The sequence below is a fragment of the Euphorbia lathyris genome, chromosome 7 (genome assembly GCF_963576675.1).
Source record: "Euphorbia lathyris chromosome 7, ddEupLath1.1, whole genome shotgun sequence".
Lineage (NCBI taxonomy): Eukaryota > Viridiplantae > Streptophyta > Magnoliopsida > Malpighiales > Euphorbiaceae > Euphorbia > Euphorbia lathyris.
The window spans coordinates 47,464,452-47,481,604 of record NC_088916.1 but is presented as its reverse complement, the minus strand read 5'-3'; the positions used below and the strand labels follow the sequence as shown (position 1 = coordinate 47,481,604).

At 38.5% G+C, this 17,153-nt stretch overlaps 2 protein-coding genes across 3 annotated transcripts; one reads left to right on the top strand and one right to left on the bottom strand.

Annotated features, from left to right (window-relative positions):
• The first annotated feature begins 2,114 nt into the window (after positions 1–2,114).
• Positions 2,115–2,426, top strand: LOC136201491 (histone H4-like). Of its 2 annotated transcripts, XM_065992167.1 has the most exons (2): positions 2,115–2,159; positions 2,211–2,426. In XM_065992167.1, exons 1-2 carry the CDS (start codon positions 2,115–2,117, stop codon positions 2,424–2,426), a joined length of 261 nt encoding a protein of 86 aa, XP_065848239.1. The 2 variants fall into 2 exon arrangements, with proteins under 2 accessions (XP_065848239.1, XP_065848238.1); XM_065992166.1 differs by having other exon boundaries at positions 2,115–2,426.
• A 175-nt stretch (positions 2,427–2,601) lies between these two features.
• Positions 2,602–5,316, bottom strand: LOC136234977 (putative receptor protein kinase ZmPK1). The gene has a single exon (XM_066024479.1). The coding sequence runs from the start codon at positions 5,267–5,269 to the stop codon at positions 2,867–2,869; it is 2,403 nt and encodes an 800-aa protein (XP_065880551.1). The 5' UTR covers positions 5,270–5,316; the 3' UTR covers positions 2,602–2,866.
• Between the last annotated feature and the right edge of the window lie 11,837 nt (positions 5,317–17,153).

Genomic DNA, 17,153 nt, shown 5'->3' with positions numbered 1-17,153 from the left:
CTGAAACCTCCCCAATTTTGACAGCAATTTATAGAAGTTAAGCCCCACAAGAATGAACTTACCAAATAGAGATTTAATAAGTGAGGAGCCTAAAATGGATAAAGCATCTCACATGGAGGAGGAGAAATGAAAATACCACAAGACACAATCATTTCTCTTCTCTTTTCTGCCACTGTTCCTTTTGTTTTAAATGCCAGATTTTCAGGTTACTGTGTTCCTCCCTCCCCCCTTTGATTTGGTCTCTCTCTTAATTCGTATCTTCTTTTCTTCACTTCCTGGCATGCAACTTGGATTTATAACGGGCTGAGGTTTTATTGTTGAGAGTGTGGTGAGGTTTTCATAATGAAATTTCTTTCAACTGCTTTTCAATGGATGAAGGAGGTTCAAGGGATCGAATCATTGGATGGAGGAGGTTCTGGATGTTCGGGTTGTCAATGGAGATGGGGCAAGGAGAGAGAGACAGCAGGGGGAGAGAGAGCGCCAGGGAGAGACATTAGGAAGGGAGGGAGAAAGTAGTATTTTATATTTAATTATATGGTATTTTTGTAATTATAAGTTAGTTGAGTATAGTGTGGGTCCTAAATTTTAATTAATTTTGGTCAATCTTTGAGTTGACCGTCAGTCACCGGTCAACTAGATTAAATTGTCCGGTTATCGATATTTAAGGTATATTTTTGAGACAAAATGTAATTGAGGTACCAAAGTGTGAATTGAGGTATAGTTCAGGTATCATTGGTGTAATTTACTCGCGAAAACTGCAAAGTAAAAGTCATTCTGCGAAGTAAAAATCATTTTGCGAATTAGTATTAATTTCGCAGGCTTCACAGATTGTGAAAAATGCGAAGTAAAGTTCATATTCTTAAGTAGTATTCAGGACCGGCCCTGGCCATAGGCCGGGGTGCGGCCGCCCAGGGCCCAAGACTAAAAGGGGTCCAAATTTTTTAATTTTATTGAATATATACTATTTTTTTTGTTATAAATTTAGTTATAATACCCATTAGGTCTAAAAATTAACCAAATAATATGATCTTTTAGGTTTAAAATGGGTCTAAATTTCTATTTTTAAATTTTTTAGTACATTTTTTATTATTAAGGGCCCATTATCTCTTATTTCGCCTAGGGCTCCTAAAACGTCAGGACCGGCCCTGGTAGTATTACCTTCGCAAGCTTTGTAAATTTTGAAAAATGTGAAGTAAGTTTCATGTTTTTAAGTAGTATTATCTTCGCAGGCTTCGCAAATTGTCAAACGAAAGAGAAAAAGAAGAAAGAATAAGAAATTTCTAAGTGTTATATATGAAGGGTATTTTAGAAGAGTCACAAAAAAATAGTTTAAATAGGTAATGAGTTAGATAATTGATCTAAATATAGAAATGTACGTCCTATTTAACTCAATTTTATAATTTTTCGAAAAACAAAGATTGAAATTAAGGGGTAGTTACAATAAAAATAATAATGCTTAATACATTATTTGCCCCCCTGAACTTGTTCAAAAAGTTTGATTGGCTCCCTGAACTTTCAAATTGTCCCGATAGTCTCCTGAACTTGCATTAAATGTTCAATTAGCCACCTGAACTTGCGCAAAATGTAATCAATTGATAATTCGGTTGCAAAATAGTAAGTTAAATGCGGAAGATATATTGCAAATGTCTTAAAAAAGTAAAATGACCGAAATCGGAGTATACACTTTTTAAATTAGAGAAGACAAGTTGTATAGTTGAGCAAGTAATAACTTTCTTTTTAATCTATTTTTGAATTATGTAGTAACATTCTAAGATCCGCATTTAACTTCCGTTTTTGCGACCGAGTAATTAATTGATTACATTTTACGCAAATTCAGGGAGCTAACTGAATATTTTATATAAATTCAGGAGGCTATCATGACACTTTAAAGATCTAATGGCTAATGTTGAATATTTTTGGATAAATTCAGGGACAAATTATGTATTAAGCCAAATAATAAAAATTTAAGCGGTTGTTGAATTTGTATGAAAATTTTGAGTAACCTGCGCGTATTTCTTGTTCCAACCGTCTATTAATAACCCGAACCTAACACTCATTTACACAATCACTCATCCTTCATTCTATAACTTTCTCAGAATCGAACCGATAAGGAGATGTCAAGCCGTGGAAAGGGAGGAAAGGGGCTGGGCAAGGGAGGAGCAAAGCGTCACAGGAAGGTTCTCCGGGATAATATCCAGGGAATTACAAAGCCTGCTATTCGGCGTCTTGCTCGTAGAGGCGGAGTCAAGAGAATCAGCGGCTTGATCTATGAGGAAACTCGTGGAGTCCTCAAGATCTTTTTGGAGAATGTCATTCGTGATGCTGTCACCTATACGGAGCACGCCAGGAGGAAGAAGGTCACTGCCATGGATGTGGTTTATGCGTTGAAGAGGCAAGGAAGAACTCTCTATGGATTTGGAGGTTAAAATAGGAATTATATTTGTTTCTAGGGGTATAATTGAGTTTGTATGCGATGTTTAGAACTTACCCAAAAATATATATTCTCTGTTCCATAATATAGTTCTTCTCAATTTTTGGCTCATTATTCTCTCTATTCTCCCTACTTTTGGAAAGATGCATTACGATTAAATTTGACCTATATAAAAGAAATTGTCTCTTCTTTATGCTAGTATATGTTTTTCATCACCCATCAATAGCTTTAATAGCCAATTTTTTGGTTGCAATTATCAATTGTTAGGTTTAACAACAAACCCAATTGCAATGAACACTTTACATTTGGTAGACTAATAAAAATTAACAAGAAATTATCGTCAATCATCTGTCAATTTTTGCTAGCAACCCAAAACAAATTGCCAACCATAGATTTTGTAACTCTCGATCTCTTCGCTACCAGAAGATAATTGGTCTAATGATCATTTTGATGAACTCGGAGGAGCATCTCCAGAATGTTGCTCATGGAAGGCCTTGAATCTTTGTCTTCCTCCACACATTGCAGAGTCAATTTTATCAGAATTTCCATCTCAGCTTCCTCATATTCTCCTTCCAACATCGGATCTATCATTTCCCCCATCCATGATATTCCCTTCCCTTTTTCCCCTCCCTTTTTCTTCTCCCTTACCATTTCCACCAAACTTTTCTGCTCTGTAGTGTTCCCACCGCTCTCACCCTGACTTCCCGTGGCTGCACTCTTTCCGGTCACCATCTCCAGTACAACAATTCCGTAACTGTAAACATCCACTTTTGACGTAATCGGCGAATTAGAAACCCATTCAGGAGCCATGTAGCCTCTGGTTCCCCTTATCCTAGAAAAGGTTGAGTTATTGTTGAGATCATATCTGCTGAGTAGCTTGGATAACCCGAAATCTGATACTTTTGGCTGGTACTTGGAATCCAATAGTATATTTTGAGGCTTTACATCACAATGTAGAATCCATTCCAAGCATTCTTCATGTAGATAAGCAAGTCCTCTTGCTGTCCCGACTGCAATTTCAAACCTCTTCTTCCAATCAAGTGTTTTCGAAGATAGATTTTCCATCAGCGAACCATGCTCCATGTACTCGTATACCAGAAGCCTGTGCTTCCCTTCTGCGCAGTATCCGTACATCTCTATCAAATTAATGTGATTAAGTTTCCCGATTGTGCTTACTTCTGCTAAGAATTCTGCTTCTCCTTGGTTTGCTATGTTAAGTTGTTTGATTGCTACAACTCGGTCATCCGCCAGGGTTCCCTTGTATACAGTACCCCCTGCTCCTCTTCCGATTTCCTCCTTGAAGTTTTTCGTCGCCTTTTTAAGCTCCGAATAACTGAATCTTCTGAACGTATTTGCTGCAAGACTATAGGTTCGAGTTGCTTCATTGGAGTCCTTGTGAGGTTTGAACAGAAAAGAATAGACCACAAGGATAGCAATAATCTCAAGTCCACCAAATGCAATAACTAACCAAAGTATGGCTCGTGAAGTGCCACTTTCACTGCTTTTTTGGTAAGATCTGTTAAGAGGCACAAATGTTTCAGCAGGGCAATTATCCCCAATTCCTGAAACTATCTTCTTAATGGTCTTGAAAACTTTCAGGTACGAGTCTGCGCCGAAACTCGGATCATAATTTCCATTTATCAGTAGCATCTTAGGATAGCAATAAGGAATATGATTAACACCAAGGTACCTGTACTGAAAAGCCTTGCAATTGCAGCTTTCCAAGCATATTTTCTGACACCTTTCTAAAGTTACATTTGGATAGAATCCGTCATCATTCCCATAAAATTCAATGTCTTTTAATTTAATAAAGGTCACATCTGTATCATCTTCGTCACACAAGATATCCAATTCAGGTTCACAACCATAAGACCAATCACCAGTTTTCTTTTGCCTATATCCTGGAAGACAACTACATTTATTACCGGCAGAAACTGGATCAAAGCTGCAAATACTGTTGCCACCACAAATTCCATGAATTTGACACAACCTCGATTTGGCTTGCCACGAAACAACCCAAGCTGCCGCTCGATTCTTCATTTCCCGGCTATACAATCGAAGATTACCATCAGAATCAAGTGTTAGTCTTCTCTGGAGCGTTTCTCCATAATCCGTAGATAGAAAATTCAAATGATCCGATGAATTAAAACTACCCAAGGAATCAAATAAGGCAATCCTAGAGCTGTTGTAGGGAAACCTCCCACCTTGCCAGGGTTGAAGCCAAGGGTCTGGCCAATAAAGGCTTGAAACATCCGGACCATCATAAAGAAGACGAATAAGATTGTCGTCGTCGAAAAACAGCTTGTAAAAACCTGAAGAAAAGTTACTGCTGCTTCTTGATGAGACCAGTTGCAAATATCTGGTGAAAAGTTGCGACGGAAGAAGAGTATCTGTCGGAAAATCAAAGCTTTGCCAAACAACAACACTCTCTGTGTTAATCAGAACAAGATTACCGTTATCATGAAGGCGTAGCTCTGCCGGAGAGTGTGAAACGGTGTTGGTGGTCCACGCTGTCGATTTGCCAGCATCTGTTAAAATAAGATTCCCGGTGACTAGTAGTATGAGTTTGGAGCGTTTTCCGTTGACTGGAAAATCGCGGTTTGCCATCCAAACAAGAGTACAGTTGTTATTGCAAGATGGTCTGCTGAACCATATACTAAAGGAATAAGCATTATCTCCGACAGGGTAAAAGCCGGCGGAGAAAAGTCCAGTAGGTGAAGTGAGGATGTCTGCTGGATTTTCCACAGAGAGATGTGAGCCTCCTTGCATTGCAGAATCAGATGCAGAATAGGAAACAAAAAGAGATAAAATTAGAATTAAGAAAAACTGGGTATCCATATTGAAGTTGATGAAGCTATGGATGGATATGAATGGATATCATTTTTCATTATGAATATATAAATTCATTTTCCAGCGGATTGGACAACGAAGGAGGAGACCAAGACTTGGAAAGTGGACCTGTATGTGAGAAGAATAGTAGATCCTACCGGAACGAAAACAAATTGAATTTGGCTCTCTCCTAGACTTGTCCCAAATGATACCGGTTCATTAAATCTTACAAATGAAAACCGGGTTTCTTTAAATTTTAACAGTTTAGGTTCGAGCGTCCCCTCCCAGCATCTGCTGAACCACCAGAGACACCGACCTGATGCATCACGCACCGCTGCTCCTGCTCCACTCTTTCCTTCTCTCACGAACGATGAAGCATCAACGTTGCACTTTAAATTGGACGTTTCCGGCACAGACCACCTCGGAACCAGACCTTCCCTAGCGCACGACTGCTGTTGCAAATTTCCTGTTTTCGGTTTAGCTACACTCGCCTCCTTCCAATCTGCAAAAAACCGCAGCCCTCCAGTAACAATAGTATTCGATGGTAAATGATTTCCTTCCCATAACATTTCATTTCTCTGTCCCCAAATAATCCAAAGGACCAAAACGATCTTTTCAATCGCCTCCCCAGTGTTTGTCACACAGATATCATCAAGGAGCCATTGATCCACTCTTTCCCAATTACCGGTAGGAACAGATAAACCCGCCGCTCTCCACCATTCGGTTGCAAAGGGGCATTCAACAAAAAGGTGCCAACCGTGCTCTACTTCGTGGTCACACATTAAACAGTTTAGCGGAACCTCAACATGCCGATCCAGTAGCCTGTAACGAGTAGGTAGACAGTTATTTCCCAATTTCCATAGGAAAGTTTTCAGCTTAGGAGGTACTGATAGCTCCCACACTTTCATCCAGCCCGGACTCTGATGTTGCACAAGTTCCTGTGGAATATGATAACCCGACTTTGAAGAATACTGGCCGTCTTTTGTATAGTGCCAGATAAGGCGATCATCACTCGGCTGTAATGGGATCACCATGTTATAGATCAGAACTGCTTCCTCTCTACTGAATATATTATGAATTCTTCCCCTATCCCATATCCTCCTCCCCTGAACCATCAAGTCCACCACCTTTAACTCCCCCAAGCCCGCAGGACTAACCGACATCGCCTCAAACATCGCATCTCTAATCAGCCAAGGATCACCATACCTTTATCATCTCTCCGGATCCAATTTTCCATCTCAAGCCTTTTTTCAGCATATCTATAGAACCCTAGATGCTCCTCCACACGTAACTCGGGTTTGAACCCAACTTGGAAGTCAGAAACGTATCCCTTGGGAAGTATTTCGCTTTGAAAATCCAACTGACAAACGCCCGAGGTTTATTGATAAACTTCCATCCTTGTTTGCCTAATAACAAAATATTAATTTTTTGGAGATCTTTAAATCCCAGACCCCCATTCTGCTTCTTACTACACAAACGTTTCCAGCTGAACCAATGAATATTTTTGGCTCCATTTTCCTTCGTACCCCACCAAAACGAGTTCATCATTTTTTGGAGCTCATCAGTAACCGAACGAGGTAAGAGAAAGACACTCATGCAAAAGGTTGGTAGAGCTTGTGCAACTGATCTAAGTAGAGTTTCCTTCCCTGCATTTGATAAAAACCGTACAGTCCAGCTACTGAATCTTTGCCATAATCGCGATTTTAAGAACTCAAAAATTGCACATTTGGATTTTCCAACCAAAGAAGGTAATCCCAAATATTTACCCATATCCAGGGCCTTATCAACATTAAGAAGATTGCAAATTACAACCCGAGCATCAGTTTTGACGTTATAGCTGAAAAAAATACCTGATTTGTTTAGGTTGATAGCCTGTCCAGATACCTATGCATACTCCTGTAGAATATTTCCCACCACTTGGCACTCATCCATAGTTGCATCAAAGAATAGAAAACTGTCATCAGCAAAGAGTAGATGAGTAACGCTAGGTGCTCCTCTGCATATTCTGCAACGTGTGAGTTTACCCTCGCCTTCCGCTTTCTGAATCAACTGTGAAAGGACCTCTGCACACAAAATGAAGAGGTAAGGTGAAAGAGGATCACCTTGTCTCAATCCCCTACCAGGTTGAAACAGACCCATAAGCGAGCCATTCACAGCCATTGAGTAAGAAACAGTAGATACAAAGAGCATAATCCAGTCAATCCAACAATCACTGAATCCCATCCTACCCATCACAACTTTTATGAATCCCCAATCTACCCTGTCATAGGCTTTACTAATATCAATCTTCAGGGCGACATGACCCTTCTGACCTCTATTTTTCCTTTTCATATAATGCAATGATTCAAAAGCAATGAGCACATTATCAATCAAAGATCGCCCAGGCACAAACGCAGATTGACTATCAGAGATCAAATTTGGGAGACAGACCTTTAGGCGATTGGCTAAAACCTTTGCAATAATTTTGTAAAGAACATTGCACAGGGCTATTGGTCAAAGCTCAGTCATACGGGTAGGTTTCTCGCATTTTTGAATAAGAACAATGATTATATCATTCAAATTTGCCGAAAATTCCTTTCTAGTTATCCACCCTACACAGCCTCGAACACTTCCTCTCCAATATATCGCCAGAAATGTTGAAAAAATCCCGGGTTTAGCCCGTCAGGTCCCGGCGATTTGTTTGGATGCATCTGGAATACAGCAGATCTGAATTCCTCTAACAAAAATGGTGCAATCAAATTCTCATTCATCTCAGATGTGACCAGATTCGGAACACAGTTGACAAGGTCGTAGGAAGATACCTGAGCAGAATAGAAAAGGTCCTCAAAATAGGACTGTACGATCGAGTAAATCCCCTGGGAATCCACTATTTCTGCGTTGTTGCTGTAAAAATTTTTCTCAATACGATTAGCCCTTTTCCTACTGGTAACGCTGGCGTGAAAATATCTCGTGTTTCGATCACCTTCCGAGAGCCAGAACTGTTTAGCCCGCTATCGCCAATAAGTATCTTCCACTTCGAGCCAGTAATTCAATTGTTTTCTCACCGCCTGATAGTGCTTTATTGATATACTATCCTCCTTGTCACGTAATTATACCATTAGAGCCTTACTTCCTTACAAACTGATTTCTGAAGTTCCTTCCTTATTGCTCCATAGACGCACAGCAGGCAGCCAATTTTGATACAAGATTCAGATTACTAACCCCTGCCCAGCTCTCTTTTACTCTTTCCACAAAATCAGCTTCCTTAAGCCATGCCATTTCACATCGAAATCTATAGGCCTTCGGTGTAGAAAGGCGACCTATAGTTTCCAGCAAAATTGGATTGTGATCCGAGTACCCAACAGCAAGATTCGTGAGCCTATAATTCTGAAACCGAAGGAACCACTCAGCCGATGCAAAGCAGCGATCCAGCTTCTCTTGTATCTAAGTTGCGGAACCTCTACTTTTCTCCCAAGTGAACCGGCTTCCTTTAAGAACCAATTCGCTAAGCCCCGTGGTCAAAAGCACATCAGCAAATCTTCGCAAAAGATAACCCGGGTATAAAGCACCGCCTCTCTTTTCATTCTGATTAAGGATACAATTAAAATCACCCACCACCGCCCAAGGAATGCTAGTGTTTACCGCAATCGACGTAAGAAGATCCCAGGACTCACCCTGAAGGTTTCTGTCTGCAAGCCTATAAAAACCAATCAGCTTCCACTCCCCCAAACTCTCATCAGTAATTTTTACTTCTATATGGTGATCAGAATAGTCAGAGATGGCTACATTTGTGTTATTTTTTCATAGCACAGTGAGTCCACCGCTCCTACCATGACTATCAACTGCAAAACATCCATCGAAACCAAACTGTTTGCGAATACTATCAATCTTGTTCTTGTGAACTAACGTTTCAATCAAAAAAACCAAACCGGGATTATGAGCCTTCAAGAGCTCACCAAGAGACCGAACTGCCTGGGGGTTTCCCAGACCCCGACAGTTCCAACTTAAACAAATCATTCGGATTGGCGGACCTGTGCTTCAGGTCTCGCCAAATCATGAGTAAAAGAGATAGACTGATCCTTGTTTAAAGAAGATTCTACCTCTGGTGCAGGAAACTGTACTTTGATGCTACTGATGTTAGAGCCCTCGCTATTTATCGCCCCTTTAGAGATATCTGTGCCTTGTTTCATTGATCTTCTATGCTTTCTATCATCTTGAAACTCTAGACATGTATCCTCCGACTCATTGAGAGAAGTATCCATATATGTTCCCTCCTCGGATTGGGAGTTTGTGGAATTCTCCTTATTCTCCCCTGTTCGTTGTTGACCTATAACTTTAATTCCTCCAGTATACTGAGAATGAAAATTTGGATTTTTAAACACAGGCCCAGTAGTCTCCCCTGATTGTAAATTGCTGTTGCTACCTGACTCTCTTAGCCATTTGGAAATAGTCGGTTCAAAACCCCTGCGTAAAGGTGCTTTGAGCCAATCTCCCCATTCTTTTTTCAAACCAGTTGTTTCAGCCCTGAAATTCATCTCGCAGGTTCTATCATTATGCCCCAACAAGCCACATAGGTAACATAAATTTGCTAGTCTTTCGTACTTAAAAGCAATGAATGAAAACTCAGTTTGTGATTTCTTTATTTTCTTGACTCTCTTGAGAGGGAGCCTAATGTCAATTCGAACTCGAATCCTCATGTATAAGCGGTGAGTATTGGAATTGTTTGAGGCATCACACTCAATGAATTTACCAATATAGTTACCAATCCGTTTGCCGATAGTTTCCGACATCGAACCCGACGGTAGATCATAGACTTGTATCCAAAAGTCGGAAAAATCCAGCGGAATCGCCTCATGTGGTAATCCAATCTTCCAATCATTTAGTACCAATAAGTGATTATCGAACGACCACAGACCCCCTTCGAGAACACGGCTTTTGTCGACACAGTCGAAGAATTCGAACACATATAGGTTAGAATCCAATTCAGAGATTGCGATTCCCCGTCCAGGTCGCCATAAGTCTGCAAGCCTGGTCTTCATAGCCAAGAAATTAATAGGTTCAGTAGCAAGGAACTTACCAACGAGCGATAATCCCTGATTGCACGTATCAGAGGACAACATCTCATCCACAAAATCGAGGGCTTCGTCTGTTTCGTTCGATATAAGAGATGGATTCTCCAACTCAGATTCCATTGAGTGATAGAATGAATACGGATTGACTGTAGTTGGTGGTAAGCCGCGGCGGTGGTAGACTCCAAGATCAGAGAGAGAACTCGAAAGTCGGAGAAAACATGGGCGCTCCAAGGTTGGAGAAAATAGGGGAACTCCAAAGTCGGAGGTAATTCAAAAGGGTCTATTTTCTTTGGATTTCATAGTTTGAATTTAATATACAATCTAATTTCAAATGTCTTACAAGTAAAGGGGTGATTAATATGAGCTAGTTATAAAAAAATGGACGGATTTCACCTTCTATTATCTAGGACAACATCTGGACGTGGCACGGATGGTACCGTTGATCCAACTTGTTTCAGTAAGGCACAAAAATCTCCAGAGTGGCGTTAGGCAATGTCTGATGAAATTAAAGCTTTAATTGATAATGGCATGTGGCAACTTGTTCCTCGACCACCTGGATGACACATAATAACCTCTCGTTGGCTGTTTCGAACTAAGAGAAAAATTGATGGTTCTGTTCATAGAGACAAAGCCCGTCTTGTGGCGCGTGGCTTCACACAAAAGTCTGGAATTGATAACAAAGAAACGTTCAGCCCTGTGGTCAAGGCAACCACTATTCATACTTTGTTTACTATAGCCGCAGCCAATAGATGGTTCATCAATCAGCTTGATGTGTCTAATGTGTTTCTGCATGGAAATCTATTTGAAAAGATCTTCATGGAACAACCTCAAGGGTCTCGGGATCTTGATCAACCCAACTCAGTGTGTTTGCTTAAAAAAAGCTTGTATGGGCTCAAACAGGCACCCCACGAATGGTTCACATGACTCCAGAATTTTCTTATATCACTTGGATTTAAAATGTCGTTAGCAGATAATTCTCTGTTTGTTCAGAAACAGGGTCACTCTCACACATACATCTTATGCTATGTGGATGACATTCTCATCACAGGCAATACTGTTAAGCCCAAAATATACCTAAAATATAATCAATAATTACATCAGTTTTGCTTCGAATTCATACTATTTATACCTGTTTAGAATACTTTTACTTTCGAATATGTTTATTTCTTGCAAGGTACCTAAATATTTGGTAAAATCCAAATAGGAACGAAAAGAGGTTAAAAAATAGAAGAAAAACCCTAAAAAAGGAGCTAAAAACGACGAAGATCAAACACGCCAAAACGAGGACGAGGACAAAGTCGAAGAAACGGAAAATACTCCGTGTCGCGACCGAGAATCCTCCATTCTCGGTCGCGACACGCGTCACCAGCTTCTTCCCTTGACGATTTCGAAGACCAAATATTTTCTCCCCCATTCTCGGTCGAGAATTTGCATTCTCGGCAAGTTCAGAAATTCCTGGAGAGCCATTCGCACACATTCGTTTTCGACGAAACATGTTCGTTCGGGTGGATAGAAACATCCCTTCGCAGAGGATACGACCCTTCACAACAGACACGACACTTCAATCACGACTCTTCAACATCTATAAATAAAGAGTTGATGGAGAGTTGGAGATATAGAAAAAAAGAGAAGATTAGTATAGAATTAATGCAGGAATTCTGAGTCAAGCGATTCAGAGTTTAGAGTTAGATTCTGTAAAAAGCAATATGATGTACACACATTGTTTATCAAATCATTACAAACACAGTAGCGTTTAGATTTGTTCATATTAGTTTACATTTTGGTAGTAGCCGACCGTATCTCTATTACGAAGTTACAGCGAGAAGATTTAGTAGAGGATCCGCCCCTGAGCCTGACAAACTCTAACGAAACCCAAGGAAAGGATTGACAACCCGTTCACTTGCAAGTCGTCGAAAGTTTCCATGCTACTTGTTCTCTGCAAACTTGTATCAAATTCATATTTCATCTAATAAAGTTCATTCTATTCGATAGATTTTTATGTAGCACTTTGGTAAATGATCCGAAGTGAGTTCTGGTGTTTTCATTAAAACGTAGTTAAATTCAAAATCTTTACAAGGAAACTTTGTTGAACACTTAGGCAAATTGATATCATCAGTAGAGTATCAATTTGGTTAAGGTAGCGATCTAACCCGACTGTAGGAGGATTGGCTGCAGTTCAAAGCCCTAAAATTAGAGGAATCGACGTTTATTTCATTGTTATAATTTATACAAAGTTTAAAGTTGTTTTCTTTGCTTAATGCAAACGAATACATTTGTTTACTTTTCTAAAGAACTAAACGTTTCTGTTTTGTAAATTTATCCTTAAATCAGAAGTGATTTCTAACATTTGTTATACTCTAATCCAATTCTTATTCTAGCAATTTCAAAACCAAATCCGATTTAACGATTTTCCACATTATAAACCTTAAAAGTAAATTTAACCAATTCAAAATAAGTTTTTGTTAAAAAAAATTCCATGTGGGATTGATATCTTTTATTACTACAAGCGTATACCGTGCAGTTGCGGAAATCGCTCAACAAATACTCCAGATCATATTATCACTACAATTGCTTCTATTGAAAAGGAGTTTCCCATTCGCAACTTGGGTAAGACTGAGTATTTCTTGGGCATTGAAATTCAATATTCAAAGGAGGGAATTCATCTCTGTCAAGCCAAATATGCAGCCGATATTCTTGATAGGATCAAAATGACTGATTCTAAACCTATGTCCACTCCCATGGCTACTACACCGACACTGTCAAAATCATTAGGCACGGGTCTTTCGTCTGGAAATGAGTATCGCAGCATTGTTTGTACATGTATGTTGATTCAATAAAAATTTCTATTTATTTTCGTTGATTTCTTGTTTTGACTATAGTTAATATATATTTGCTCCATTTCCTATGTGATCATGGATCAATCTATACTAAATCACTTCATGTTGACAAATTCTAGTCATTCTTGCTCAAATGGAAATAAAATGGTTATAATGCACTAATATTGCTTTTATTAATTAACAAATATATTCATACTTTTCTCACATTATACATTTAATCCATTTTAACTTAAGGTTTAAATTAATTAATTAATACATGAACTTGTATTTATTCCACTTAACATGATTCATTTAACTTATATGCATAAATGTACATTAATGTTTCGTTAAATCTTAATATGACATTTATTTCTCTTTATTTTTACAATTAATAAGGATAAACCTTTGGTTTTCCTTGTATTTAATGTTTTTCATTTAAGTTTTTAAGTGCAGGTACAATTTTAATTCAATTCAGGACACAATTAATCAAAAAATTGCACAAACCAAGTCAAAATACACTTATACCAGCCACAATGGACCGATTCTCGGTCGAGAATTATATATTCTCGGTAAGTCCAGCAAAAATAGGCCGATTTCAAAGCAAATTGTTCTCTGAAATTCGCGTGCCGCGACCGCGGATCGGCATTCTCGGTCGCGACACGCGACCTGTAGGACAAATTAATCCGGATTTTGGCACTATTTTTGAGCCTATTCCTATTCCTACTCTACCTATACATCTCCCTATTTCACCCTATATAAACCTACTACTTACACAAACCTCACACCACCTCACTTTTTACCCAATCCCCTACTCTAAACTCTTCCCCATACATTACTTTTACTCTTCCCAATTTATTCATTACCCTTTCTAATCACTTATCAATTCAATTCCACATTACAACTCCCACCTCATCTTCAACCTTTGATTTTCTCTCTTTTCATCTCTTCTTCTTCTTATTTGCAAACCCTAAACACCATTAACATGCCTAGAACAAAGCGTGTTGGTCATAAGCCCTAAGTTACGGAAGCTAATCGCCTTCGTATACGTTGCGGAGCCTATTTTGACATTGAAACGGAGGAGGAAGCCGCTCGATTCATTCACTTTTCCAATTCCAAGAGGGAGTTTGTGGATATGCACTTCCTTGACTTTGATTCGGTAAGAGCATTGAATTTCTCTACTCGAATTGATGCTTTCATTGAAACTTTGGGTTGACAAGCTTTTGTTTCTATGCGTTTTCCCCGTATTACGGAATATGTAGTAGAATTTTTGGTCACTTTGACCATGAATAAGAAGAAGACATCAATCTCCTTTAGAAATAATGGAGTGACTTATACCATAGATTATGAGGCTATGGGGAATATGTTTGGTTTCCCTACTAGTGATTTCTATGACAAGCCTAAGGATTTTGATAACGACTCTATATGGCAAACTCTTTCGGATCAAGAATATTTTAACTCCAAAAATACCTCAAGCAAGTTAATTAAGGACAATTGTGTGTTCTTCTTTCATAAATTTTTGAGTTTTTCATTATTTGGTCGTGTTGAGAGCTCCAAAATTCAAGTTCGGGATTTGTTCGTTTTGGATTGTTTGTTTAAGGGTTTGAGGGTTGATAGCATAGGTATGCTATTCGATAATTTATATCGTGCTTCGAGGGCTTATACAATTCAAGTACCTCTCGGTAATTTTATCACTGCCATTGTTTTGGGAGCACGGGGAGAATTAGCCGATTGTGACATGTCCACCTACCATGGATATGTTCCGATTTTGGACATTTCGGCGCTTGAGCGGGCTCACTTATTGCTTACTTCGGTTCATCCCGTTTTTATTTCATATGCTTCCCGTATTGCCCATCTTCGTGGCACTATGGGTGGAGGAGCTTCTAGTTCCCAGTTTGTAGGTACCGACGAAGGAGGCGCGGCGGAGGAGGAGGAAGATATACCGCAAGCACAACCACAACCGCAAGCACCTCAAGATGATGATCCGGTGGATTTAAGGCGGATTTTGGAGCAAATCAATTCCAATAATCGCAAAATGAATTTAAGAATTGATGATTTGGTGGAGAATAATATGGTGTTGAATGACAACCTCAATACCTTGAGGCGAGAGCACAAGTCAACACGGCATCGGATGCTTTCATTCTTCCGTCGCCGCAATGTGGAAACTTCACCAACCCCTCCGGATTCCCCGCCTAATGCTTAGGTTTTATCTTTTCTTTTATTCCCCTATCTTATTTTGTTGTTTTTCAATTTCCGTTCGGTACAATATTACTATTTATTATGTTTCGTACAATTTTAATTTTATGTTGAATGCTTTTTCTTTGCTTAAATTATATTTTATTTCGTGCTTATTTTTCTTATTATATCAGTATTTGCACCAATGAGGACATAGTCCAATTTAAGTGTGGGAGGAGATATACATATATCATTTATAGATATACGAATAAATGCAACGAATAATTTTTATGCAAATGAATAAGAATAATTTATAAATGCAACACTTGTTTTATACAAATGCAACATATATTGCAACATAATTTATTTAACATTATTTTTATAAAACATATATTTTCATATGTTTAAAATATATTTAACTTATGATTATCTTTAGGTTATCATTATCGTTAGAAATAATATTTCTATACGGGCAACATTTTTTTTTCAAATTTTTCACAAATCTTCGATACGATTTTAAATAAAATTGTCTCGAGTGAATGTATTTAAGTAATAAATTCTTTATTTCAATCTCTATTTTATATCATGAAATTCATGATACAATAAATCTTATTTTAAATTTTCAATTAGGTTTATAGGCATTAAATTGAACTAACAATTTTAGCTCGGTTTAATTTCGTCTTACATTAACACCAATTGAAGTTTTTAAGGAAACTTTAGCCATAATACATGTTGAATTTTAAGTCAATATAGGATGAATGTGCTATCTTTCTTTTTCCCAAAGTTTACAATTTAAATTTTATAGTTCATATTAATTAATAAATTAGTTGAATTCTTAACTTTTGGCCACGATTGAGACCGACCTTATCACAATCGAGGTATGAAAGGGAAGAAAATTAAGTATCATTAAAAGTGAAACAGAGAAAAGAAGAAGAAAGGATTTCAATATATATACATTGCTGATAAAATATCAGCTATTTATACAATAAACCCTAAGGATAATTACAATATAACTCCTTCAACTATTTTATTCTCTAACACCCCCTCCTCAAGATGAAATACTTTTCATCTTGTCTTTCACAACTGTGTTGTTACTGGGTTTATTTCCATCTGCAGTAAAAGAAGATGAAATGTCAACACTTTGATACAAATGCATTTGATTCAAGGCTGAAGCCATCTGAGCTCCTGTAAGAGGCTTTGTGAACAAATCAGCAAGCTGATTAGCCGAAGTAATATACGGAGTATATAGAAATCCTGCTTCCATATATTGTCGAACAAAATGACAGTCGATTTCCACGTGCTTCATCTTCTCGTGGAAAACAGGATTGGCTGCTATATATATGGCTGCTTGACTGTCACAAAACAATGTGATTGGTAATTGAGGTGTAATATGAAATTCAGCCAACAAATACGTCAACCATTTCAATTCACAAGACGTAATTGACATAGCTCTGTATTCTGCTTCTGCAGAACTTTTGCTAACTGGCCCTTGTTTCTTTGATTTCCAAGACACAAGGCAATCTCCAACAAACACACAATAGCCTGTCATCGATCGTCTAGTAACTGAACACCTACCCCAATCTGAATCACAATAGCCTCTCATTTGAGATAAATCAGAATTGTCTGTGTAATACAAACCCATCGTAACGGTGCCCTTCAAATATTTCACGACATGCCTGGCTGCCTCCATTTGGATACAAGTAGGAATACTCATGAACTGGCTTAATTGTTGTGTAGCAAAAGCAATATCAGGCCTGGTAAAGCCTAAATATAACAATCTCCCAACTAATCTTCTATAGCTCTCTGGTTTTTCATAGGCAGGAGATTCTTCATCTAGCTTTAACCCTGTGGGAA

What these genes read in the sequence shown, in the direction of transcription:
- LOC136201491 (XM_065992166.1), top strand. Translation starts at nt 2,115, where the DNA reads ATGTCAAGCCGTGGAAAGGGAGGAAAGGGGCTGGGCAAGGGAGGAGCA.
- LOC136234977 (XM_066024479.1), bottom strand. Translation starts at nt 5,269, where the DNA reads ATGGATACCCAGTTTTTCTTAATTCTAATTTTATCTCTTTTTGTTTCC.